General features: G+C 37.7%; 3 protein-coding genes and 1 pseudogene across 3 annotated transcripts; all 4 read right to left on the minus strand.

Annotated features, from left to right (window-relative positions):
- Window positions 1–1065: 1065 nt before the first annotated feature.
- On the minus strand, window positions 1066–2611 carry LOC103970880 (2-oxoglutarate-dependent dioxygenase 11-like). Its single transcript, XM_065134041.1, has 4 exons — window positions 2310–2611; window positions 1990–2237; window positions 1573–1897; window positions 1066–1380 (listed from the first exon to the last, which is right to left on the minus strand). Exons 1-4 carry the CDS (start codon window positions 2562–2564, stop codon window positions 1138–1140), a joined length of 1071 nt encoding a protein of 356 aa, XP_064990113.1. The 5' UTR covers window positions 2565–2611; the 3' UTR covers window positions 1066–1137.
- A 2194-nt stretch (window positions 2612–4805) lies between these two features.
- Window positions 4806–6491, minus strand: LOC103970391 (2-oxoglutarate-dependent dioxygenase 11). The gene is made up of 4 exons (XM_009384154.3): window positions 6110–6491; window positions 5790–6037; window positions 5373–5697; window positions 4806–5178 (listed from the first exon to the last, which is right to left on the minus strand). The coding sequence occupies exons 1-4, from the start codon at window positions 6362–6364 to the stop codon at window positions 4939–4941; spliced, it is 1068 nt and encodes a 355-aa protein (XP_009382429.2). The 5' UTR covers window positions 6365–6491; the 3' UTR covers window positions 4806–4938.
- A 10977-nt stretch (window positions 6492–17468) lies between these two features.
- LOC103970393 (2-oxoglutarate-dependent dioxygenase 11-like) lies at window positions 17469–19127 on the minus strand. Its single transcript, XM_009384156.3, has 4 exons — window positions 18804–19127; window positions 18484–18731; window positions 18064–18388; window positions 17469–17869 (listed from the first exon to the last, which is right to left on the minus strand). The coding sequence occupies exons 1-4, from the start codon at window positions 19056–19058 to the stop codon at window positions 17630–17632; spliced, it is 1068 nt and encodes a 355-aa protein (XP_009382431.2). The 5' UTR covers window positions 19059–19127; the 3' UTR covers window positions 17469–17629.
- Window positions 19128–19415: 288 nt separating this feature from the next.
- Window positions 19416–24602, minus strand: LOC135627637 (uncharacterized; annotated as a pseudogene).
- Between the last annotated feature and the right edge of the window lie 834 nt (window positions 24603–25436).

Here is a 25436-nt window from a genome sequence, read left to right on the forward strand (position 1 = left end):
TTTACCTTCAAATATTTACTTCACATTTTATTTCATGTTTGCTGATAAGATTAACATGTTATGATTCATGATTACGAGAAACCATCACCTCACACAAGGGAAGCTTTTGAGAGAGGACCTCTCGAAAATCCATATTTGTCATGGATCCTTCTATTATATTGGATGAAACAAATCTCTCTCTTCTCTTGCCTTCGATGACAAAGATCATCTCTTATCGTACGGGGGGTTTGGTCATTCATCAACGGGGGTTTGGTCATTCATCAACATGGATCGATTACACACTTCTCTTGATTGAGCACAAGAGAGAGAGAGAGAGAGAGAGAGAGTACCGTAGGAGGACTCTATAAATTAATAACAATGTCATCTCTATCAACAAGAAATTCAACGAGTGTCAAAGTCATCAATAATTATTTCTGCTAGAGTGTTTTTCAAGTTGAACTTTATTTAAGCTCAGATCAAGTTTTGATGGAAGATGATGTTACTAAAGAAATTAAGAGAACAACCTAATATGAAACCAAGGATATTACGATCGTAGTAGACTGTCTTGTCTTTAGCAAAACTATATTTAGAACAAGTTCCTCCTTGGTTTTTATCATTTTAGGAGAGTATCGATTTGGACTGTTGACGAAGCTCATAAGATCTTAACCATGTAAGTTACTAGGCTCATCAATGTGGGAATCACAATGATACAACTTCGTAACCCAATAATAAATCAATGGTTGATAGATGAACGACCTTTTTATTTTGGTATGTTCACGTTTGTGTGAAGATGATCATCTAATTATTATTATTATTGCTTTGTAGACTCAAATTGCACTCAGTTTAAGTGCCGCAAGCCAACTTATGCTTATACTTCATTATTAACATTTTTTTTTGGGAAAAAAGTAAATAATTTATGAATCTACTTATCTAGAAAAAAAAAAAATCATTACATCAAATAATGTACATTCCGATTTATTACTTATGCAACAATACATTAACCAATCGGAATAACACAACAAACACTAAGCCAACTCACTTTAAACCTACAAAGATTCATACAAGATGTTTATTTGATGCTTTGATAAAGTAGATACCGAAACACACTTATTATCAAGTTCAAGGAACACACCATCAACTTTCTCTCATTAGAAGCATCTATAGCTTGAGGCTTTCTATGAGCCTCCTCCCTTCCAGTTTTGTGGACAAGTAAACTTTTATGAACTCTCCATAGCTCATCGACACATATTTTGGCTTGCACCCCTTCACGATCTCTGCAAGAGGACCAACCACTGCCGAATATTTTCTTGGTCCATGGAAGGTAGCAATCGAGAGGCGCTCTTCTTTGACGTTTATGATCGCCTGATGCTCGACGCTTTTGTACACGCCATTGCTCAATATCTATTCCAAAAATCTTTTATTTTTGTTAGAAAATATTTATATGTAAGAAGAGATTGAAAAAAAAAATCAAAATAATAATTTTACATTAGTAAATATTGAGAGAATCTCGTAATCTATAAACATAATTTATTTTTGAATTGAATTAGTGTCGCATATGATTGATATATGTTAGCGATGAGTCGAGTTAATGACCTCGATGATATCACCGATGTTAGCGATGAGAGCGCCGGGGAGTGGCTTCACCGGGAACCAATTCCCCCCCTTCCTGATATGGAGTCCTTCAACGTCGTTCACCTGTAGGAGTAACGTCAAGCCGGTGCCGTCCGTGTGTGGCGAGAGGCCCAACACCTCGTCAGCTCTTGGACATGGGGGATAATAGTTGAACCTCACTGCCTGCGTTTGGTCCTGAAATATAGTAGAGAACTCCTCCGGTGCGACCCCCAGATTCTTCGCCATCACCTCCAGCAAAGTTCCTGCCACGCTCTTCAGCTCCATGGAGTAGCAAGAGAGAGAGTCTCTGACGGCATGAAGCAGCAGCAAAGGACGTCATATACGTACGTACGTAGATGAACCGCTGAGTAGATGATAGCACAAGAAGTCGAGATAAACCTGAAAGTGAGAGGTTGAACGGGCCAGAGATCGATGTTCCTCGAGTGCAGTGGTCGAGTTATGAGGGACAGCATGTCCGCCCAGTCCAGCTTTTGGTCGTCAGACATGACGAAGGCTTGGCCGTAACCTTCCAAGCTGTTCGGCAACTGCGCAAATGCCTTCTTCTCTTCCAAGGGAAGCTTAAAGAATTCTACTATATCAGCCTTCATCTTCTCCATCGCTTGATCGGGAACTCCGTGATTTATCAACTGTTAATTAGCATCAACGGTTGTTATGTTGCAGTTATCGATCACACGATTTCGATCCGTAGATCGACTGACCTGGAAGAAGCCCCAGTCTGCACAGGCATGGTGGAGCTTAGCAGACTCTTCCCGAGAGAAACGGTGATGGAGGAGCCTGGAGAAATCGATGACCGGAAGGTCGCTGTCGCCGTCGCTAACGACGGGATCAGCCTTGGCTTCCGGCCTGACGTATCGAGGAGGGACGTCAGCCGGGTTTGCGATGGAAGCTGCAAGAGCTTGGACGTTCGGTACGTCAATGGACGTTCCCAGACGCTGAAAGCTCGGTTTGGCCATCTCGCGAGGCAAGCGCGCGCACACACCGCTTACGAAGACTGACACCTCTCAGCTCGGCTGGTTTAGGCAGGAAGCAGCTTCGACAACATTTATAGAGAGAGAAGGTTCGCTTAGTTGTCTTGGTTATAGAGAGAGAAGGTTCGCTTAGTTGTCTTGGTTCGCTTACTGTCTACCAAGAGGCTTATCTCTTTGTAGTTGACTCAGTCTTCTCAACAGTCATCGACCTACAATTGAAGAAAACTCTAGTAGTTCACTGCGACCATTTTGTAACAGCTAACTTAGTTAATATATATATATTTTTTAAGTATCAGCTAACTTAGTAAAAATTTGATGATTCATTATAAAAATAAAAGTAAGAATTGGAGTCTTATTTTCGTAACTTATTTTTATAAAAATTCTTATCACTAAATAAATGACTCTCTCATTTCTATTGATCCAAAGTGTTTGACATCTTATCTGCGATGTTTGATACAGAAAATGTACATAGTTCCTTCCTCCCATCAAGTGTCTCCTCTAAGGAATCATATTATAATATACTTTTTTTATTAATAAATAATTATAATTAGAATCGAATCATATTCATGATATATTTTATCTAATAAAATAAAATAATATATTTTAACAATAATTACTTAGATATGTCTTTTGGTGTGACCATGGAGCTAAGGATAGCAGGACTGATCGGCTGATCGGGACAGCAAGAGCTACTCATTATGAGATGAAGAAGGACTTCTCCTTTACATAGCTCTGCAGTTTCTTCGAGTCATAGTCCAGTCGTTATTGATCTACACAAGCAGCAAAACATGACAGTTTGAGCAACAGGTTGTAGTTATCACGACACAAATGTGTCAACGTGGAAGAACAGAGCACTTATTTGTCTGATAACATTGATTGATTTAAGAGGTACAACCATAAATAGTAGACCACGAAATGGGCGACGGTTAAAGCATCAAGAGAAGTCCACTTCACAGTTAAAATTGTTTTTTCCAGAAGTTCCTAATAATGGCACCAGAATGACATCCACCACATAGCAGACAGACAAAATTGGCCAAGCAGGACTTCATTGTGCTAGTGAACATTATCAAACTGATATTTGTGCTTCTTTGAACATATCATACTAATGCCTCACTAATTTGGCATCGCCATCAGCGGTGAACAATGATCCTACAGGTAGAGCGACAGCTGACGTCTCAATAAATGCTTCTTAGGATGATTCTCTTGAGTTTGAATTCCTCACGTCTTGCAAATCAGATATTTAAGCTTAAACTTATATTAAGATAGGTTAAGATCATGTGAATAGCCATAGCCATAGTGAAAAATAAATAGAACATCATCTGCCATAGAGGTGTAGGGATGATTTTATCTCATGGCAAGTCATCAGCCATAGAATAAAAAATAAATAGAGACTGACACCTAAGTAAGGCTCCATGTAACTAGCCCCGAAATGACACCGTAGTGCGTCCTACATCAATAACTGATAATAATCATTCTATCTTATTAAGATCAGAGATCAGAATGATCAAACGGTTAACATGATATAATCCCAGTCCAACCAAAAAGAAGGCCCAAGGATCAGATATAAAAAGAAACCCATCAGCTCGCGCTGGGGGGCGACTCTTTACACACTAATTCAGTCATACAACTTACACGGCTATCTTCTTCCCTTTGCTAACTTAAGTATCGAAGGGGCCACGCCGGACAACTCCTAAAGTTGGCTTATCATATAGGATCATCGATTGCCGGAAGACACCCAGATGACCTAGCCCCCAGGGAGGAACCTTGCAACTATAAAGATCCTAATCCACTCATCTGACCATCATGAACTAAGTGCTCATCAATAGAATGACTTTTGATTGAGCAACCAATGTGATCTCATCTCATCAAGTTTTTATTATTTTAGGAGGGTATTGACTTCGATTATTGACGAAGCTCATAAGATCTTAACTATATAAGTTACTGGGCTCATCAATGTGGGAATCACAATGATGCAACTTCCTGACCCAATAATAAATCAATGGTTGATAGATGGACGATGTTTTTATTTTGGTATGTTCACGTTAGTGTGAAGATGATAATCTAATTATTATTATTATTTGCACTCTTATGCTTATACTTCATTATTAGGTTCTTTTTTTTTCTTTGGGAAAAAAGTAAATAATTTATAAATTTATTTATTTAAAAAATAAAAAATATTTACATCTAATAATGTACATTCAGATTTATTACTTATGCAACGATACATTAACAAATCCGAATAACTCAACAAACACTAAGTCAAATATACAAAGATTCGATACTTATATAATATTATCCCGAAACATACTTATTATCAAGTTCAATCAACACATCATGAACTTTCTAACATTAGAGACTTTTATAGCTTGAGTTTTTCTATGAGCCTCCTCCCTTCCAGTTTTGTGGAGAAATAAGTTTTCATAAATTCTCCGTAGCTCATCGACATATACTTCGGCATGCACCCCTTCACGATCTCTGCAAAAGGACCAACCACTGAATCTTTTCTTGGCCCATGGAAAGTAGCGATCGAGTGGCGCTCTTTCTTGGCATTTACTATCGCCCGATGCTCAACGCTTTTGTACACGCCGTTGCTCAATATCTATTCTAAAAGTTTTTTGTTTTTGTTAGAAAATATTTATAGAACAGACTGAAAAAAAATCAAAATAATAATTTTACATTAGTAAATATTGAGAGAATCTCGTAATCTGTAAACATAATTTATTTTTGAATTGAATTAGTATCGGACATGATTGATATATGTTGATTCTGACTAATTTGAGTCGAGTTAATGACCTCGATGATATCACCGATGTTGGCGATGAGAGCGCCGGGGAGTGACTTCACGGGGTACCAATCCCCCCCCTTCCTGATATGGAGTCCTTCAACGTCGTTCACCTGTAGGAGCAACGTCAAGCCGCTGCCGTCCGTGTGTGGCGAGAGGCCCAACACCTCGTCGGCTCTTGGACATGGGGGATAATAGTTGATCCTCACTGCCTGCGTTTGGTCCTGAAATATAGTAGAGAACTCCTCCGGTGCGACCCCCAGATTCTTCGTCATCACCTCCAGCAAAGTTCCTGCCACGCTCTTCAGCTCCATGGCGTAGCAAGAGAGAGAGTCTCTGACAGCATGAAGCAGCAGCAAAGGACGTCATATACGTACGTACGTAGCTAAACCGCAGAGTAGATGACAGCACAAGTAGTCGAGATAAACCTGAAAGTGAGAGGTTGAGCGGGCCAGAGATCGATGTTCCTCGACTGCAGTGGTCGAGTTATGAGGGTCAGAATGTCCGCCCAGTCCAGCTTTTGGTCGTCAGACACGACGAAGGCTTGGCCGTAACCTTCCAAGCTGTTCGGCAACTGCGCAAATGCCTTCTTCTCTTCCAAGGGAAGCTTAAAGAATTCTACTATATCAGCCTTCATCTTCTCCATCGCTTGATCGGGAACTCCGTGATTTATCAACTGTTAATTAGCATCAACGATTGTTATGTTGCAGCTATCGATCACACGATTTCGATCCATAGATCGACTGACCTGGAAGAAGCCCCAGTCTGCACAGGCATGGTGGAGCTTAGCAGACTCTTCCCGAGAGAAACGGCGATGGAGGAGCCTGGAGAAATCGATGACCGGAAGCTCGCTGTCGCCGTCGCTAACGACGGGATCAGCCTTGGCTTCCGGCCTGACGTATCGAGGAGGGACGTCAGCCGGGTTTGCGATGGAAGCTGCAAGAGCTTGGACGTTCGGTACGTCAATGGACGTTCCCAGACGCTGAAAGCTCGGTTTGGCCATCTCGCGAAGCAAGCACGCGCACACACACACCGCTTACGAAGACTAACACCTCTCAGCTCGGCTGGTTCGGGCAACATTTACAGAGAGAGAAAGCTTCGCTTAGTTATCTTGCTTCTCAGCCACTAATCTGCCCACCATTATTGTCTACCAAGAAGCTTATCTCTTTGTAGTTGACTCAGTCTTCTCAACAGTCATCGTCCTACCACTGAAGAAAACTCGAGTAGTTCACTGCGACCTTTTTGTAACAGCTAACTTAGTAAAAAATTGATGATTCGTTGTAAGATCCTGAATTCGAGTTTTATTTGCGTAACTTATCTTTATAAAAAAATAAAAGAATATCATCTGTCACCCCTGAAACCTCATTGGACAAGAGAGATATTAGGTTAAATAAATTTCTTATCACTAAATAAATTACTCTCTTGTTTCTGTCAATTCAAGTGTCTGACTTCTTATCTGCTTACGACAATCTACTTTTCGATGTTACGAAAGAAATATATTTTATGAAGCATGCTACAGTCTAACGTAAATGAGATTGGACACCAATACGATCCAAGACCCTGAGCTGTTAAGTCGTGCATCAAACATTTGATGCACGATGATCTAAGAATAGTCCGCAAGCATGCTTTTCTTGCGGATAGGACAGCAATCGCACATCAGATGAATCATCATCGTGCAAGTTTCTAACAAGTTCATCTTCCCTAGACACACTATGGGGTACGATGATCTAATCCTATTAGCTGTTTTAACAGTAAAATGTGGCAGCTGGGAGTAATAATAATTAAACATTCAGCTGTTCGCTTGCAACCGGAAGGACATATAAGAAGAACAAAAAAAAATCATACACCGCACATGGGTTGTCTCACCCATAATTCGCAGCTCGCAATGATAAGTACGTTGGAATTAAACTTGTTAAAATGTTACGAAGAGGTTCATTGTATCAATAGGAAGATTCATTACATCAAAAAGAAAAAGGATTTCTTGAAAGAAAATAATTCATCTTGAATACAATTAATGTAATGTATCTTTGGGAACTATATAAACCCCGTATGTTGGGTCATGAAATAGATAAAGTTTTTGAATTTAGTTTTTTTTTAGAGAAATATAGAAAGCTTGTCATACTCTTCCTCTGTTTGATATCTCTATCCCTTCTTCCTATCAAGATCAACATTTGGTATCAGAGCATAGGTTAAGCTATGACATCTTTCTCAAGTACCATCCAACTCTAGATCCCCAGATTGATAAAAAAAAATTATGACATATGGTGCATCCAAATGAATGTTCTTCTAGGCTCCCAAGATGTATGGGAGTTTGTAGAAGATGGATTTGGTGAACCTAAGTATAGTAGAAGGAGCAATGAATGTAGAAGAAAAGAAACAACTCAAAGAAAAAAGGAAGAAAGAAAAAAAAGCTTTGTTCACGATTTACCAAGGGCTTGATGATATAATGTTCGAGATCATCGCTCCAGCAAATACTTCAAAGAAGGCTTGGGAAATACTTTAAAAAGCATTTGGTGGTGTTGATAAGGTAAAGAAACTTCGTTTACAAGTTTTACGAGTCAAGTTTAAAAAATTACAACAAGGTACTTTTGAAACTATTTCTAATTACTTCTCAAAAATTATTTCTATTGTTCATCAAATGAGATAAAATGGTGAACAAATAAGTGATCAAAGAGTAATAGAAAAAATACTGAGATCTCTAGATCCAAAATTTGATTTTATTGCTGTTGCGATTGAAGAATCTAAAAATTTGAAAAAAATATCTTTAGAAGAACTTATGGGTTCCCTTCAAGTTCATGAACAAAGGATTCCAAAAAGAGGAGAAGACAAAACTATAGAGCAAGCACTACAAGCTAAGCTTACTCTTGAAAATAAAGGAGAATCAAATTCTCAAAGAGAAAGAGGACGAGGACAAAGAGGAAGAGGAGGCAGAAATCATACCAATCAAGAATCTTTAAACAATGAAGGTGGTGGAGAAAATTCTACCAAAAGGGGTCGAGGTTATGGCCAAGGACATGGCCGAGGCCTTGGACGTGGCAGAAATTATAAAAGGTCTTAAATACAATGCTATGTTTGCAAAAGTATGAATATTACTCTTATGAATGTTATTATAATCCTAACAATCAAGGTGATAAGGTAAATTTTGTTGAGAAAGAAAAGAATAAAAATCAAGTTTTACTAATGAGTTATGATAATTTGAAAGAGAATAAATCTATGACATGGAATCTAGATACATGAGCCTTAAATCACATATGTGGCATCAAAGAGTTATTTTCAGAAATGGATACAAGTTATTTCGGGAACATTACATTTGGTGATTTATCTCAAAGACCAATAAGAGGCAAAGGTAAAATTTTCCTTGAACTTAATAATGGCAAAGAATTATGCATTTTAGATGTTTATTATGTTCTTGATATAAAAAATAATATTCTAAGCTTCGGACAATTACTTGAAAAAGGTTATGATATTGAGATGAAAGATATGGCTCTCTCAATTCGTGATAAGAATAAAATATTGATATCACATATGAAAATGGCAAGGAATAGAATGTTTTCTCTATATTTGAGTATTTTTGATCAATCAAATTATTTTAAAGCTGGTATTAAGGATATTTCTACACTTTGGCATCTTAGATATACTCATTTAAATTTTGAGGCTTTGAAACTTCTAGAGAAGTATAATATGATGACAGAAATGCCAAAAATTGATTGCCCATCAAAATTATGTGAAATATGTGTCATGGGTAAACAAGAAAGAAAGCATTTCAAAGTTAGAAAAACAAAAAGAGCATGGCATCGATTTGATCTGGTGCACTCAAATGTTTGTGGCCCTATCAATCCAGTATCACTTGGAGGAAGCAGGTATTTTCTTACCCTTCACTGATGATCATAGTAGAAAAACTTGGGTTTACATGTTAAAAGAAAAGAAAGAAGTTTTAAGTAAATTCAAAGAGTTTAAGGATTTGGTTGAAAGACAAAGTTGTTGTAAGATTAAATGTTTAAGAATAGATAGGGGTGGTGAATATACATCAAATGAATTTGAAAGTTTTTATAGAAATAATAGAATTTTATATCAATTCACTATGCCATACACACCTCAACAAAATGGTATCTCAGAAAGAAAAAATAGGACTATCCTGGTCCGATGCATGTTAAAGGAAAGAAAAATTCCTAAAGAATTTTAGGGAGATGTTGTTGCTTGTGTAGTTTATTTGCTTAACAAGTTTCGGACAAAGCAAATTGGTAATGTTACACCAGAAGAAGCATGGAGCTTACAAAAACCAAGAGTTGAACATTTGAGGATTTTTGGAAGTGTTGCATTTGCCAAGATACCAGAAGAAAAGATAACAAAATTGTAGGATAAAAGTCAGAAATGTATTTTGCTAGGTTATTCAGAGAATTCCAGTGGTTACAAACTCTACAATTCGTTCACAAATAAAGTTGTAATGTCAAGAGATGTTGAGTTTGATGAACAACATATTTGGAACCGGAAAAGTGATGAGTATCATAAGAAAGCTGCAGCTTCAGAAGAAGATGATATAATACAAGCAAGCACCAAAGTGGCTTTGCCGGAATCATCACCTAGATCAGCTAGGTCACATGATTCAAGAAGTCCAATTATAAGAAGGACAAGACTAATTCAGAAGCTATATGATGTGACTCGAAGGATTGATACTAACAATGATGAAGTTTCTTTATTTTGTTTTTTTGTAGGATATGATCCATTAACCTTCGAAGAAGCTTACAGAGATGAAAAATGACGATAAGTTATGAATGAAGAGATATATGCCATTAACAAAAATAATACATGTGAACTTACTACACTTCTAGAAGACCACAAAGCTATCGGTGTTAAGTGGATCTTCAAAACAAAAAGAAATGCAAAAGGAGAGGTGGAGAAATACAAGGCATTTGAGATTGAGATTGACTATGAGATTGACTATGAAGAAGTATTTGCACCAGTTGCTCAACTAGAGATAGTAAGATTACTTATCTCTCTAGCAGCTCAAATGAAATAAAAAATTTTACAAATGGATGTCAAATCAATATTTCTTAATGGAGTTCTTGAAGAAGAGGTATATATTCAACAACCCCTGGTTTTATTATTCATGAACAAGAAAAGAAATTATACAAGTTAAAGAGAGCACTTTATGGGCTTAAACAAGCCCCATGAGCATGGAATTCTCGAATAGATGCTTATTTTATTCAAAATAAATTTTCTAAATATTCACATGAACATGCTCTCTATACGAAATCTAACTTTAATGGAGATATCTTATTTGTATGCTTGTACGTAGATGATTTAATATTTACACGCAATAGTAGCTCAATAATTAAAGATTTTAAGCACTCTATGAAAAAAGAGTTTGAGATGATCGACATGGGCTTAATGACTTATTTCCTCGGTATTGAAGTTATACAAGATAATGGAGGAATTTTTATCTCACAAGAAAATTATGCAAAGGAGGTTTTAAAGAAATTTTCTATGGAAGATTGTCATTCTACAGATACATCTGTTGAATATGGCACTAAGTTGACCAAGAAAGGTGAAGGTAAATACATTAATCCAACTTATTATAAAAGTCTAGTTGGATGTTTAAGGTATTTGATATGCACTTAAACTGATATACTATTTGGAGTTAGTTTAATAAGTAGATATATGGAAGTTCCAAAGACATCTCATTTAAATGTCGCTAAAAGAATTTTACAATATATTAAAGGAACAATTGAGTATGGAATGTTCTATTCATCATCTAAAAAGTTGGAGCTTATCGAATATAGTGATAGTGATTGGGCCAGAAGCTACGATGATAAGAAGAGTACAACTGGATTTGTATTTTATTTTGGTGAAGCTACATTCACTTGGTCTTCAAAAAAGCAACGGATCGTTACTCTATCAAGTTATGAAGCAGAATATATAGCAGCTTCTTCTAGTGTTTGTCACAGGAGAAGTCAACTAAGATTTATGTTGATAATAAATCAGCTATTGCCTTAGCCAAGAATCCAGTCTACCATGAAAGATCGAAGCATATTGACACAAGATTTTATTTCATAAGAGATCAAATAAAAAATAAAGAAGTAGAGCTATATCATATGAAGACAAGTAAACAAGTGGTCGATATATTTACAAAACCTCTCAAATTTGAAATATTTCAACAACTTCGAAAGAAACTTGACATATTAGATGTAACAAGTTTAAGGGGGGAGAATGTTGGAATTAAACTTGTTCAATTGTTATAAAGAGGATAATTACATCAAGAGGGATATTCATTACATTAAGAAAAAAATAGATTAAAAGTCTGTGGAATAATAAGTTAAATTAGTTATTTATTCTTGAAAGGGTTTGAGAATGATTCATCTTAAATATAATTAATATAATGTATCGAGACTATATAAATCCCAAATGTTGGGTCATGAAACAAATAAAGTTTCTGAATTTATAAAAAGTTTTTGAGAGAAATATAGAAAATTAAAACTTGTCCTACTTTTCCTTTATTTGATATCTCTATCCCTTCTTCCTATCAAGATCAACAAAGTAAACGTTCATATGTTTATACTGCAAATCGACTGTGTCTCGTTGAAAAGATGAGAAGGGGAAGGGAAGGAGAAGGCAAGAAGGACCATTAGGACATAGTTATTTAGATGTGTCTTTTAGTGCGGCCATGGAGCTAAGGAAAGCAAGACTGATCTGGTCAGCAAGAGCTCCTCTTTCTGAGATCAAGAAGGATTTCTCCTTCACATAGCTCTGCAGTTTCTTCGAGTCATAGTCCAGTCGTTATTTATCTACACAAGCTGTAAAACATTGCAATTTCAGCAACATATTGTAGTTATCATGACACAAATGTGTCGGTGGTGGATGTGGACTAACAGAGCACTTATCTGTCTGATAACATTGATTGATTTAAGAGGTATAACCATAAGTATACCTCACAATTCAGCTGAGTGATGGGGATATAAACAGGAATAACCCTTGTATAGGAACAAATACTAGAAGACCAAAATACGCAGCGGAATAAAATGGAAACACAATCAAACAGAACACCAAGATATACGTGGAAAACCCCTTCAATGTGAAGGGTAAAAACCACGGGGCAAAATAGAGATAATCCACTATGAGAATAATGAATGTACAAATCTCAATCTCTTGCCCAAAACCCTAGCAACAACCACAAGAGAATAACTGGGATATAAGGATCATGTCACTGCCCACAATATCTAAAACCTCCCAAGTAATCACAGCAATATCTAACCTGAGATGAGAACACTGCTAGATGATTGAGAACAGTCTCTCTGCGTTGTCCTTGTCTTCTTCCCTTTCTTTCTCTTCCTTTTCTGCCTTGTTCTCCTTCTTCTCTTTGGAATCTCGTCGCTCCAAAGATCTGCCTCGTTGCTGCCTTTTTATAGCTTTAATCTACCTCTAAAACGCAGCCACCACACCCCCTAATCTTAATTAGGGTTAGGTTAAGAGGGGATGTGGGCTGTGGGCTGATAAAGCCCACATGGGCTGAATATGGGCCATCAGCCCAACAACCTCCCCCTTCAGCCCATAAGGGAGGCTGTCCCATGACTCCTCAATGTGAAGCCATACCGACCAACTGTCGGCATATCTCCTGTCTTTCTTTTGGTAAGGTCTTCGTCAACATGTCTGCTCCATTGTCATCTGTATGAATTTTCTGAAGCTGCAACTGCTTCTCTTTTTGCTCACTCTCAACTGCTTCCTGGTAACTCTCTGGTTCACCTGCATCAGTAAGCATCACATACTCATCTGTAGAGTATCTTCTGGAAGGTTGACGTTGTCTAGAAGATCTTCTCAATTGAGGTTCTGCCGGAACTTGCTCTCCTACTTCTTCTTGCTCAACATGTCCTGCAGGTAAATCAACATCAGGCTCTACACTATTTTCCTGCACATCTCCCCCATCACCCTGATATACTGGAGGAATAACTGGGTCACAATCTGCTAATCCTTCTGTAGAAGTCTTGGCTGGTGCCTTCTTCTTCAAATCCTCAAAGGTTTGATCCTTAAAGGAGATCACATCTCTGCTCCTGAACACCTTCTGCTTTTTTGATCCTAAAGCCTGTAACCAAACTGATCATGTGAGTAACCAAGAAAAATACATTCTTTAGACTTACCATCCAACTTGGACCTCTCATTGTCTGGAATACAAAAATTAAATCACCAAAATCCCGCTCTGATACCAGTTGATGGGGATATAAACAGGAATAACCTTTGTATAGGAACAAATACTAGAAGACCAAAATACGCAGCGGAATAAAATGGAAACACAATCAAACAGAACACCAAGATATACGTGGAAAACCCATTTCAATGTGAAGGGTAAAAACCACGGGGCAAACTAGAGATAATCCACTATGAGAATAATGAATGTACAAATCTCAATCTCTTGCCCAAAACCCTAGCAACAACCACAAGAGAATAACTGGGATACAAGGATCATGTCACTGCCCACAATATCTAAAACCTCCCAAGTAATCACAGCAATATCTAACCTGAGATGAGAACATTGCTAGATGATTGAGAACAGTCTCTCTGCGTTGTCCTTGTCTTCTTCCCTTTCTTTCTCTTCCTTTTCTGCCTTGTTCTCCTTCTTCTCTTTGGAATCTCGTCGCTCCAAAGATCTGCCTCGTTGCTGCCTTTTTATAGCTTTAATCTGCCTCTAAAACGCAGCCACCACACCCCCCTAATCTTAATTAGGGTTAGGTTAAGAGGGGATGTGGGTTGTGGGCTGATAAAGCCCACATGGGCTGAATATGGGCCATCAGCCCAACACTGAGCTGAAGCAAGCTCACAGAGGCAGGCTTATTTGCAGAACTGTGTTAAAGCATCGAGAGAAGTCCACTTCACAAAGTAATCAGTTAAAAGTGTTTTTTTTTTCTAGAAGTTCCTAATAATGGTATCAGAATGACATCCACCACGTAGCAGACAGACGACATTGGTCAAGCAGGACTTCGTTATGCTAGTGAACATTATCAAACTGATATTTGTGAGGGCCACTCATCCTTTTTTTTCAAATATATTTATAATTGATAAGTTTAATGAATTATTATGGAGATAATAATTTACTGAATCATAAGGAGTTCTGAGTCACAAGGGATTCTGACGAGTGCAACTCACGGCCAGCTCGGTATTAGGCTAGAGGGTTACACACAAATAGTGGACAACATGACAAATAAATGATTAAATATGAAATATCGAATAAGCTCATATTTTAATGGATCCATTGGGTGAGACCCAATCGATCCTGGAGCTTATAGTGGTTATTGGATGGGGATCCAATACCTATTGAATTAGTGGTTATTAGATGAGGATCCAATATCCATTAAAAAGGATTTATTAGGGTTTTCATGAAGAGGGCTCTCTATTAATAGAAGTGGGACTAAAATAGTCATAGGCTAGACCCCTAAAGCTGCTGACTTCCTTATCTTTTCCTCCCTTCTCTCCCTTACTATGAGCTCTCTCCCTGGCATGAGAGGATAGCAAGAGGGTCGACCCCTTCTTGCTTAGTGTAGTTGCATGTTGGTGCACTGTCATGAGGAGAGGACCCATAGCAACGAGGAGGTATGTTGCCACTACCATCCACTATGTGGATTATCGCTAAAGAGGAGTTCGTGAGTGCTTTCTCATATGATGGATTAGATCTGAATTCTTAGGCGATGTATGAGCTCCCCTAAGTGAGAACATTTTATCTTCTTAGTGCAGTTTTGTGATTTTAAGTTTTACACTCTTGATCATCACCCGATGATCCTTATTCAGGAAACGATTATTGATTTATTTTTTTGCTACACATGTAATGCTCTCATGAGGTTTTCCAACACATTTCTCTCTTGCATATAAAGTGTTTGTTAAATTACTTGTAAAGCTGCCCTCTTTGCGAGATGTTGGGATTTATCCGTTGCTCATTTTTGAACTAATCAACTTGCTCTTTTTACAAGTCCTACGGGACCTTAGTGAGTTTACAAATAGGCTGACCTTTTGCAGGTGCATATCCCAAGAGTACTTCATAACTTAGGCAATACCAGCTAAATTGAAAAATTAGCACAAGAGTGTTTCACGACTTAAGTAATTCTAACGAAATCTATGATTTTACCGCAAGGGTGCCTCATGATTTAGGTAATTTCAACTATGTTCGTGACAATGTGGTATCAAAGTTAGCAAGCAATTTGAACAAATAGTAAAGAGGTTTCATAATCTCATCATGGCAAAGCATCGTAGTAAATCGAGCAAGATGGAATAAGCCAAACCATTGCACTAAGCGAGAAGTTGATTATTCTCCATGATCAGAGGATGCACAATCCGGAGTACCAATCAAGAAACGAAGCCATAAAGAGAGACTCACAACAGTGGAAACCCACCTTGACGTTCTTGAAACAAGTCTAGAGGAACTCAAGTAAACCCAACAAAAGCTTCTTGTGGTAGAGAGCTCACAAAAAGAAGTTGAATCTCGAATCGAAAAGGTTGAGTCCATGATCGATCGATTGATGGAAGATACCAAAGACTTTGTGAATATTTGCACGAAGTTGCAGAAATCAAGTTCATAGTGACATTGCACACAAGTGCTCTTAATGTTGGAGGGAGCAATACCCGTATTGTGTTACCACAAAACTTGAGAGCACTTGAACTGTGTTGCTATGGAGGTGCTAGGGATGTTAAAGAGCTTGAGAATTTTCTATTTGATATGAAACAATATTTCTGAGCTATAAGGCTTGCTTCTGAAGATACCAAAGTTTCGATAACAACTATGCCCGATATCTATTTATTTATTTATATTCTACGTTACAATATTGTTATCAAAGTCACAGTTCTTATCGTTTGATTTTAATTCAACAGTTAAAATTAGTTTATTTATTTCTTATCATTTGTGATTGAAGATTATGATTGAAATCATATAAACAGTCTCATTCCCTTTTATAGTTGAAGGTGACACTTATGCAAGTGTTCCTTAGTAACTACAAAAGAAAATGATCATAAAATACTATTTTTATATATTGTATCAACTAGATCCATCATTTCCCTACTTCCTTTTCTATTTTATCATGGATAATTATGACGATTACATGTATAAGAGAAGTTTTAGTATTTTATTTTTATTAAAAAAAATTGAAGAATAAAAATAACGAATATAAAATAAATAATAAATCCCATTATATCAATGGCCTTAAAAATAGATAGATGGAAGTGATGGTGCAATGGTACAAATCTATGCTTTAAATATATTCTACTAAGATGAGTCTTTTTTTCTTTGAAGTTGTAATTTTGAATTGTGGGCCCTTAATTTTGAAAGTGACACATCTTTTACCATCAAACATTTACATCATATTTTATTTCATGTCTGTTGGTGAGATTAACATGTCATGATTTATGATTACGAGATACTACCATCTCACACAAGGGAAGCTTTTGAGAGAGGATCTCTCTGAAATCTATGTTCGGGGCCGTGATTTGGACCTTTTTTGTCGTGGATCCTTCTATTTATATTGGATGTATGAAATCTGTAGCAGAGAGAGAGAGAGAGAGCACGAGGACTCCATAAATTAAAACGATTTCATCTCTGTCAACAAGAAATTCAACAAGTGTTAAAGTCATCAATAATTATATTTTTTTAATTATTTTTGCTGGAGTGTTTCTCAAGTTAAGTGTTTTCACGCTTAGACCAAGTTTTGATCGACGATAATGTTGCTAAAGAACTCAAGAGGACAAGCTTGCACGAAACCAAGGCTACGATGATAGTAGGAGATCTTAACCATATAAATTATTTTAGGAGGGTATCGACTTCGACTGTTGACCGAAGCTCATAAGACCTTAACCATATAAATTATTGGGCTCATCAATGTGGGAATCACAATGATGTAACTTCCTGATCCAATAATAAATCAATGGTTGATAGATGAACAACCTTTTTATTTTGGTATGCTCACGTTAGTGTGAAGATGATCATCTTCTCCGTTAACTGGGCTCAAATTGCACTCAGTTTAAGTGCCGCAAGCCAACTTATGCCGCAAGCCAACTTAGCTAAAAGTAAATAATTTATGAATCTACTTATTAAAAAATAAAAAAAATCATTACATCAAATAGTGTACATTCAGATTTATTACTTATGCAACTATACATTATCAAATCCGAATAACTCAACAAACACTAAGTCAATACACTTTAAACATACAAAGATTTGATGCTTATATAACATTATCCCAAAACATACTTATTATCAAGTTCAAGCAACACACTATGAACTTTCTAACATTAGAGACTTCTATAGCTTGAGGCTTTCCATGAGGCTCCTCCCTTCCAGTTTTGCGGAGAAGTAAGTTTTCATGAACTCTTTGTAACTCATCAACACATAATTCGGCTTGCACCCCTTCACGATCTCTGCAAGAGGACCAACCATCGAATCTTCTCTTGGCCCATGGAAGGTAGCGATCGAGTGACGCTCTTTCTTGGCATTTATTATAGCCCGATGCTCGACACTTTTGTATACGCCGTTGCTCAATATCTATTCCAAAAGTCTTTTGTTTTTGTTAGAAAATATTTATAGAAGAGATTGAAAAAAAAAAATAATAATAATTTTACATTAATAAATATTGAGAGAATCTCGTAATCTATAAACATAATTTATTTTTGAATTGAATTAGTATCGGACATGATTGATATATGTTGATTCTGACTAATTTGAGTCGAGTTAATGACCTCGATGATATCACCGATGTTAGCGATGAGAGCGCCGGGGAGTGGCTTCACCGGGAACCAATCCCCCCCCTTCCTGATTTGGAGTCCTTCAACGTCGTTCACCTGAAGGAGCAACGTCAAGCCGCTGCCGTCCGTGTGTGGCGAGAGGCCCAACACCTCGTCAGCTCTTGGACATGGGGGATAATAGTTGATCCTCACTCCCTGCGGTTGGTCCTGAAATATAGTAGAGAACTCCTCCGGTGCGACCCCCAGATTCTTCGCCATCACCTCCAGCAAAGTTCCTGCCACGCACTTCAGCTCCATGGAGTAGCAAGAGAGAGAGTCTCTGACGGCATGAAGCGGCAGCAAAGGACGTCATGTACGTAATAAGTACGTAGCTGAACCGCTGAGTAGATGACAGCACAAGAAGTAGAGAAAAACCTGAAAGTGAGAGGTTGAGCGGGCCAGAGATCGATGTTCCTCGACTGGAGTGGTCGAGTTATGAGGTACATAATGTCCGCCCAGTCCAGCTCTTGGTCGTCAGACACGACGAAGATTTGGCCGTAACCTTCCAAGCTGTTCGGCAACTGCGCAAATGCCTTCTTCTCTTCCAAGGGAAGCTTAAAGAATTCTACTATATCAGCCTTCATCTTCTCCATCGCTTGATCGGGAACTCCGTGATTTATCAACTGTTAATTAGCATCAACGATTGTTATGTTGCAGCTATCGATCACACGATTTCGATCCGTAGATCGACTGACCTGGAAGAAGCCCCAGTCTGCACAGGCATGGTGGAGCTTTGCAGACTCTTCCCGAGAGAAACGGCGATGGAGGAGCCTGGAGAAATCGATGACCGGAAGCTCGCTGTCGCCGTCGCTAACGACGGGATCAGCCTTGGCTTCCGGCCTGACGTATCGAGGAGGGACGTCAGCCGGGTTTGCGATGGAAGCTGCAAGAGCTTGGACGTTCGGTACGTCAATGGACGTTCCCAGACGTTGAAAGCTCGGGGTCGCCATCTCGCGAAGCAAGCAAGCGCGCACACACCGCTTACGAAGACTAACACCTCTCAGCTCGGCTGGTTTGGGCAGGTAGCAGCTTCGACAACATTTATAGAGAGAGAAGCTTCGCCACCATTACTGTCTACCAATAAGCTTACCAAGAAGCTTATCTCTTTGTAGTTGACTCAGTCTTCTCATCAGCCATCGTCCTACCACTGAAGAAAACTCTAGTAGTTCACTGCGACCTTTTTGTAACAGCTAACTTAGGAAAAAAATTTCTTTAAAAAGTATCAGCTAACTTAGTAAAAATTTGATGATTCATTATAAAAAATAAAAGTAAGAATTGGAGTCTTATTTTTGTAACTTATCTTTATAAAAATTCTTATCACTAAATAAATGACTCTCTCATTTCTATTGATCCAAGTGTCTCACATCTTATCTGCGATCGTTTGATACAGAAAATGTACATAGTTCCTCCCATCAAGTGTCTCCTCCAAAGAATCATATTATAATATAAATTTTTTTATTGATAAATAATTATAATTAGAATCCAATGATATATTTTATCTAATAAAATAGAATCATATATTTTAACAATAATTACTTAGATGTGTCTTTTAGCGCAACCATGGAGCTAAGGATAGCAGGACTGATCCAGTCAGCAAGAGCTCCTCTTTCTGAGATCAAGAAGGATTTCTCCTTCACATAGCTCTGCAGTTTCTTCGAGTCATAGTTCAGTCGTTATTGATCTACACAAGCAGCAAAACATGACAGTTTCAGCAACAGATTGTAGTTATCACGACACAAATGTGTCGACGTGGAAGAACAGAGCACTTATTTGTCTGATAACATTGATTGATTAAGAGGTACAACGCTGACTAGACCATGAAATGGGCGATCTTTCTAGTGACGGTTAAAGCATCAAGAGAAGTCCACTTCACAAAGTAATCAGTTAAAATTCTTTTTTCCAGAAGTTCCTAATAATGGCACCAGAATGACATCCACCACATAGCACACAGATAAAATTGGCCAAGCAGGACTTTATCTAAACTCTTAAATCATGCGATGGACTGATAAAAGATAATAAAAACAATCATGTCATACACAATTTTGTTTACCGTACTTTCCAAACTTAAGTGCCCCTTCGCCCAGTTTAAGAGATGACCCGAGTCACAGTGACACTTAAACTTACACAGCTTTAAGAAACAACGTAAATGATGGGAAGTAACAGAGATTGTGAAGAAAGAAAACAGGGGGATATCGCGCAAAAGGAAATTGCACAGTGAGCCATGAACTTGAAATTCTTGACGAACTATACGTATAATATCACTGTTATATCTTGTTCTTCCCTTATAAATTTCTAGATGTACCGGCGACGTTTGCCTCCGGCAGCAGCCGCAGCGGCAGCATCTTCTTCCCCTCCCTCTCGGTATATCTCTCTTTTGCCTCCTCCCTCCCCTCTCATCGCAGCCCTCTGTCAACCCTCTCTCTCGGCCTTCTCATAGCTCCCCTTCCCCTGTGAACGACAGCTGCCTACTGTAGTGAACAGCAACTGCCTCCTTTACTGTAGTGAATCAGTAATAAAATATTATTTATTATTTCTGTTGCTGTCGTAATTAGTACCACTTTAGATTGTTGTTGCAGCTTTAGAGTCTTGAATCATCACTCCAGATGACTCATCAGTGCTGATTTTTAGTTTATTTTTAATAATCATAGTATATAATTTTTAAATTATAATATTCAGTCTATAGTGCCTTTTGGCTCATCACTCCAGATGACTCATCAGGCGACCTTGGCATTTTGAGTCCGTAGTGCCTTTTGGCATTGCTTTTGATTACACTAGCGTACATCTCTCCTCGGCAATTGCTAAGTATCTTTCGTTTGTTTGACTACCATGAAAACATTATCAAACTGATATTTGTGCTTCTTTGAACATATCATAATAATACCTCAATAATTTGGCATTAGCATCAGCTGATGTCTCACTAACTTATTTTGTTAGTTTTAAGTGACTGATCATTATGCTAGTGATAATGATAAGATCAATATTATTAATGCCTCATGAACCGAAAATATGAGAAATGAAAATCCAATGTGCTTGATCACCAACAAACAATGCCAATTGTAAGAATAATCGAATGTGGGCCTCACCAAGCTCAACTCAACTCAACTATTGGTAGTGTTTATAATACACACTTAAATAGCTTTCTATTTTAGTCGAGTGGCATAAGCACAATTTGCATTCTCTTCTGTATTTAATGTTCGATCCCATGAAAGAAGAAAGGTTGGAGGCAACATGACACTTTTTTAAGGTTTGGTCTACACTTGAAAAATACTGTGCGGAAAATAGAACATAAGCCCCAAATTGTAGGAGAATTTTAACAGAAAACCTAGCAAACTTTTGCAATCTTTCCTCCTTTTCACCTTATCATTTTTTTTTTATTTTCCTTATTGATTAATAATTGTGCACATAATTTGATTTCCAATAGATCAATAGATTGTTTATCTCTTGCAATGTTATCATATTTTGCATAGGATACTTCACTTGTACCCACCTACTGAAGTCATCACCTATTTCACAAAGAAAAAGTCATCCCTACCATTTTAGAAGGTTCATTTTTCAAGATTAAAGAGTTCTTATCCACATTTTTATTAATGCATCACATTAAAGGTGCACTATCATTGAGCTTTAACATCTAACTTTCTTGTCACTGCTGTCATTTCTGCTAATAATGGATGCCCTTAGCCTATCACCTGCTTACAAAAGTCATCAGATGCAACTTTTAGTGGAGATGAAGCCCCACAGTTTTCACTAACTTGATCTGAATGTTTTATGAAGATTCTCATAATGTATTCTGTGTTTCAAACTTCAACAATATATTTTCATCAATTAAAGTAGCATGCTAAATGTCTAATTCATTATAACTCACAAAATCATGAGGTGAAGTAGGGAATACCTTTTTCTAAAGTGGCGTGAACTGCATGAAATGGCATGTGAGCAAAAGTATCAGATCCTGGAAACATCATCCATGTATACTCCTTCGAGTCATGATCTCCACATGTCGGACATATCTCCTTCACCAATTCTTTGGTTCCCTCTACTTCTCGCATGATGGTCTTGGAGGGTGATGGAACACTACTCTTTGTTGTCCGAGCTCTCCTACGAAGAGCTGTCAGAGCTTCCCTATTACCATTCTGAAGCCTATCATTTTCCACAAGCTGTAACAATAGAAAACTATTACACTAGATGTATTTTGAGAGATTCAATCATTTAATCTGAAAGTAATAGAAAAGTTCTTAACCTGATGCCTTGCTAAGAGGAGATGCTTAGCCTCCGTTTCAACCTCAACCAAAGCTTGCTGGAATTCCTTCATGCTAGGATCCATTATAGCTCTCTGAAATGTCTTTCGAAGTCAACTATAAAGTTCTCATTAGCTAAATACCATTTTTCTAATATGAAACTGTTCACACTAAAACTTATAGAGAGATGAAAGCAAAATGTTTTGCAATATAAAGCAGTAATTGCTATGTAAGCAACACTAACAATATAATTAAGCATTGCAAATGAACCACTTCGAACAAACCGCCATAGTAATGTAGACATTACCACGGGAAAATCAAAGAAAACAGTCTGCTTAATTTAAACATTAAAAGTTTTGTATAAAATCACCAGACCTGCATAAAAAATGATACGGACTTGTAATATAGGTTACAGATATAATAAGCTCATATATGCATTCCAGCATATCGAATTCAAATGAATACATACATAAGGACACTTCAAAAACACTGAACAAGCAGACAAAACAGCAGTGCTATCTTAGAACAAACTCAACTGATGCGTTCAAAAAATGAATGTTCCATCCACAATCCTTAACCCTAATCAACAGAGTAGCCATAAACCTTGTCAAGGTGGTAACAAGATGTAACATACTATGCTACCTACATTTTTGAGTCATAAACACACACAAATAAGAGAATCACTTTGTTTGCACTTTGATTATAACATATCTCAGTCATTCAACTATGCATATGCATGATAGCACAAACTCTACAATCACACATGGGTATCCATGCACATATTCCGCTATAGTCATCATCAAGATGGTCCTCTGATAGAACAAAAAGAAAACCGCATGACTGGACTAAAAAATTTTTATACTGAGATGGCAAAAAAGACCAATGAGTTTGGATACATTTCTTGACCCCGAAGCAACTTTATAATTACCATAACTCTGCAAAAGCATTCCTATTCTTTGTTCATAGTAAAAAATCAGTCTTAGTGGAAATAAGCTAAAAAATGAAAGTATCACCTATATCCTCAATTTCAAAAGAATAACAATCTCACCATGTCCCAAAATCCTTGACGTCCTCTCACGGACTTAATTGATTTTGCCTAAGTCGTGCGGCACCCTTGTATGTCCGTCCGCAAAGGTCAGCCTCCTCGAAACCTCCCATGGTCCCTTAGGACCTACAAAAGAGAAAACGGGTTAGAGAAAGCGCCTCACTCGGGATCCTCAAGCAAACATCTCCGAAAACATTTCATTGCGAATGCAAATTACAAACGGACTTTACAAGCTTAGAACGGTTGCACAACAAAGGGTCAAAATAGTCCACTATAGACCGATTATCTCTTACAAGTGTCAACATGACACAACCTTTATTTACAAGCCTACAACAGTCACTAAACCCAAGTAAAATACGGTTATTAAGCCTTCGACCGTCCCTCTACATACTGTGCAAGAACAAACCAAAAGACACGAACAAATATAAACATTACATCAAACATCATGTTTAGAAGTTTATCCATAACAGTCCATCAAATGTATTAAGCCAACTCTTCTTCTTTGAGCACATATAATTCGAGTGACCAGTTGATATATAAAACATCTACACTACGTGAATTCAAGTGACAGTAAACACGTAGAATACAACATGTGAAACAGTTATCGTCACATCCAACACAAATCAACGACCACAAACACCTCAACCGATTTCGTATAAGCATTATCACAAGCACAAGAGTTACAATCCGTTCGGTGTCCGATGTGAAGCGGGCATTCGATGAGGCATGCACTGAAATTACAAGAGATCTCATGGTATTTGGACGAGTCTGCCAGCAGTCAAACATATGCTTCATAGAATTTGTTCCTAACATGAAGAAAGAAGAAGCCCCTACCAACCGAGGTTGGTTGATGATGTTCCTGGAAACCGATCACAGTAACAAAATGGATGGCAAGCTCGTGCAACTTCGACGTGACACACAACAACAATGACATTTTATCAGAAAGAGATGTAACACCGACAACAAAAGATGAAGCGTATTGTACGAACTAAGAACACGAACGGAAGAACAGGGCATCGATAGAAGAACAAGATCGAGCGAGAGATACCGGAAGACGGGCGGGGCGTCACGGCGGAGGACAGCTTCTGACCGGCCCTGGAGAACTGGGAGCGGGGCGAGCGAGCGAGCGAGCGAGCGAGCGAGACAGAGGACCGACCATCAAAGGCATGGGGGACGGCGAACTCCCGAGTGGAGCCGCGACGGTCATCAGAGGCCCAATTGCGCATGTGGGTCGGACAGCTTGGGCCGGGCGTCGACTTATATTGATAAAAAAAAGGGTTGAAATTATATATATATATATATATATATATATATATAATTTATATATATATATAATTGGACCTCAACCAATGGAGAGGTTTTGCCGGTTTGGTGGACTAAGCAATGCAATACAAAAATAGGACACAAACTATTATAATTGCATATCCCTTTTGTGATGGAGAATATAAAAGTATTATGAGATTTCCAATGAGATGATTAATTAGTTTGATATAATGCCAAATAATTCTTAGAGCTGAGTTACGAATCTACACCTAATCACTCCTATGATCAACAGAAAGAGCACCACCAACCACTCCCAATAATTTGAGATGAACACAGACATCAGCCATTTAAGCTCAAAAGTATAAGAGCATATTACCCGAATCATAAAGAACAAAAATAGCCAACTCCAATTATATTTGTCTTGATTCAAAAAGAGACATAATTGTTATTTTGTTCACCAAACATTTTTTTTTGGTAATATATTTCTTCCGTTTAAATATTATGTAAAATGTCTGACATATCCTCCAAAACTTATATATATGTTCATTTTGCACTTAAACGTGCAAAACTATTTCTAGAACACTTTTGGCAGCGGAAGTTACCAATATTAATATGTATTAAGCTAATTCAATAGTAAATCTCTTGATAATTAATATAAATATTATGAAAATTGAATTCTGCCTTCACATTAAATTAATTATAAATAAGGAACAAAATGTCATCACATTCTTTTGGTGAATCTCATTTCACCGTTCTACATCAAACTTGTCTGAGGAAATTGGACTGTT

The sequence above is a fragment of the Musa acuminata genome, chromosome BXJ2-11 (genome assembly GCF_036884655.1).
Source record: "Musa acuminata AAA Group cultivar baxijiao chromosome BXJ2-11, Cavendish_Baxijiao_AAA, whole genome shotgun sequence".
Taxonomy (NCBI): domain Eukaryota; kingdom Viridiplantae; phylum Streptophyta; class Magnoliopsida; order Zingiberales; family Musaceae; genus Musa; species Musa acuminata.

What these genes read in the sequence shown, in the direction of transcription:
- LOC103970880 (XM_065134041.1), bottom strand. Translation starts at nt 2,564, where the DNA reads ATGGCCAAACCGAGCTTTCAGCGTCTGGGAACGTCCATTGACGTACCG. An exon ending in CAGACTGGGGCTTCTTCCAG is followed by an intron (nt 2,238 to 2,309) that starts GTCAGTCGATCT and finishes GCTAATTAACAG; the next exon opens with TTGATAAATCACGGAGTTCC. An exon ending in GTTCAACCTCTCACTTTCAG is followed by an intron (nt 1,898 to 1,989) that starts GTTTATCTCGAC and finishes TCATGCCGTCAG; the next exon opens with AGACTCTCTCTCTTGCTACT.
- LOC103970391 (XM_009384154.3), bottom strand. Translation starts at nt 6,364, where the DNA reads ATGGCCAAACCGAGCTTTCAGCGTCTGGGAACGTCCATTGACGTACCG. An exon ending in CAGACTGGGGCTTCTTCCAG is followed by an intron (nt 6,038 to 6,109) that starts GTCAGTCGATCT and finishes GCTAATTAACAG; the next exon opens with TTGATAAATCACGGAGTTCC. An exon ending in GCTCAACCTCTCACTTTCAG is followed by an intron (nt 5,698 to 5,789) that starts GTTTATCTCGAC and finishes TCATGCTGTCAG; the next exon opens with AGACTCTCTCTCTTGCTACG.
- LOC103970393 (XM_009384156.3), bottom strand. Translation starts at nt 19,058, where the DNA reads ATGGCGACCCCGAGCTTTCAACGTCTGGGAACGTCCATTGACGTACCG. An exon ending in CAGACTGGGGCTTCTTCCAG is followed by an intron (nt 18,732 to 18,803) that starts GTCAGTCGATCT and finishes GCTAATTAACAG; the next exon opens with TTGATAAATCACGGAGTTCC. An exon ending in ACATCGGTGATATCATCGAG is followed by an intron (nt 17,870 to 18,063) that starts GTCATTAACTCG and finishes CTTTTGGAATAG; the next exon opens with ATATTGAGCAACGGCGTATA.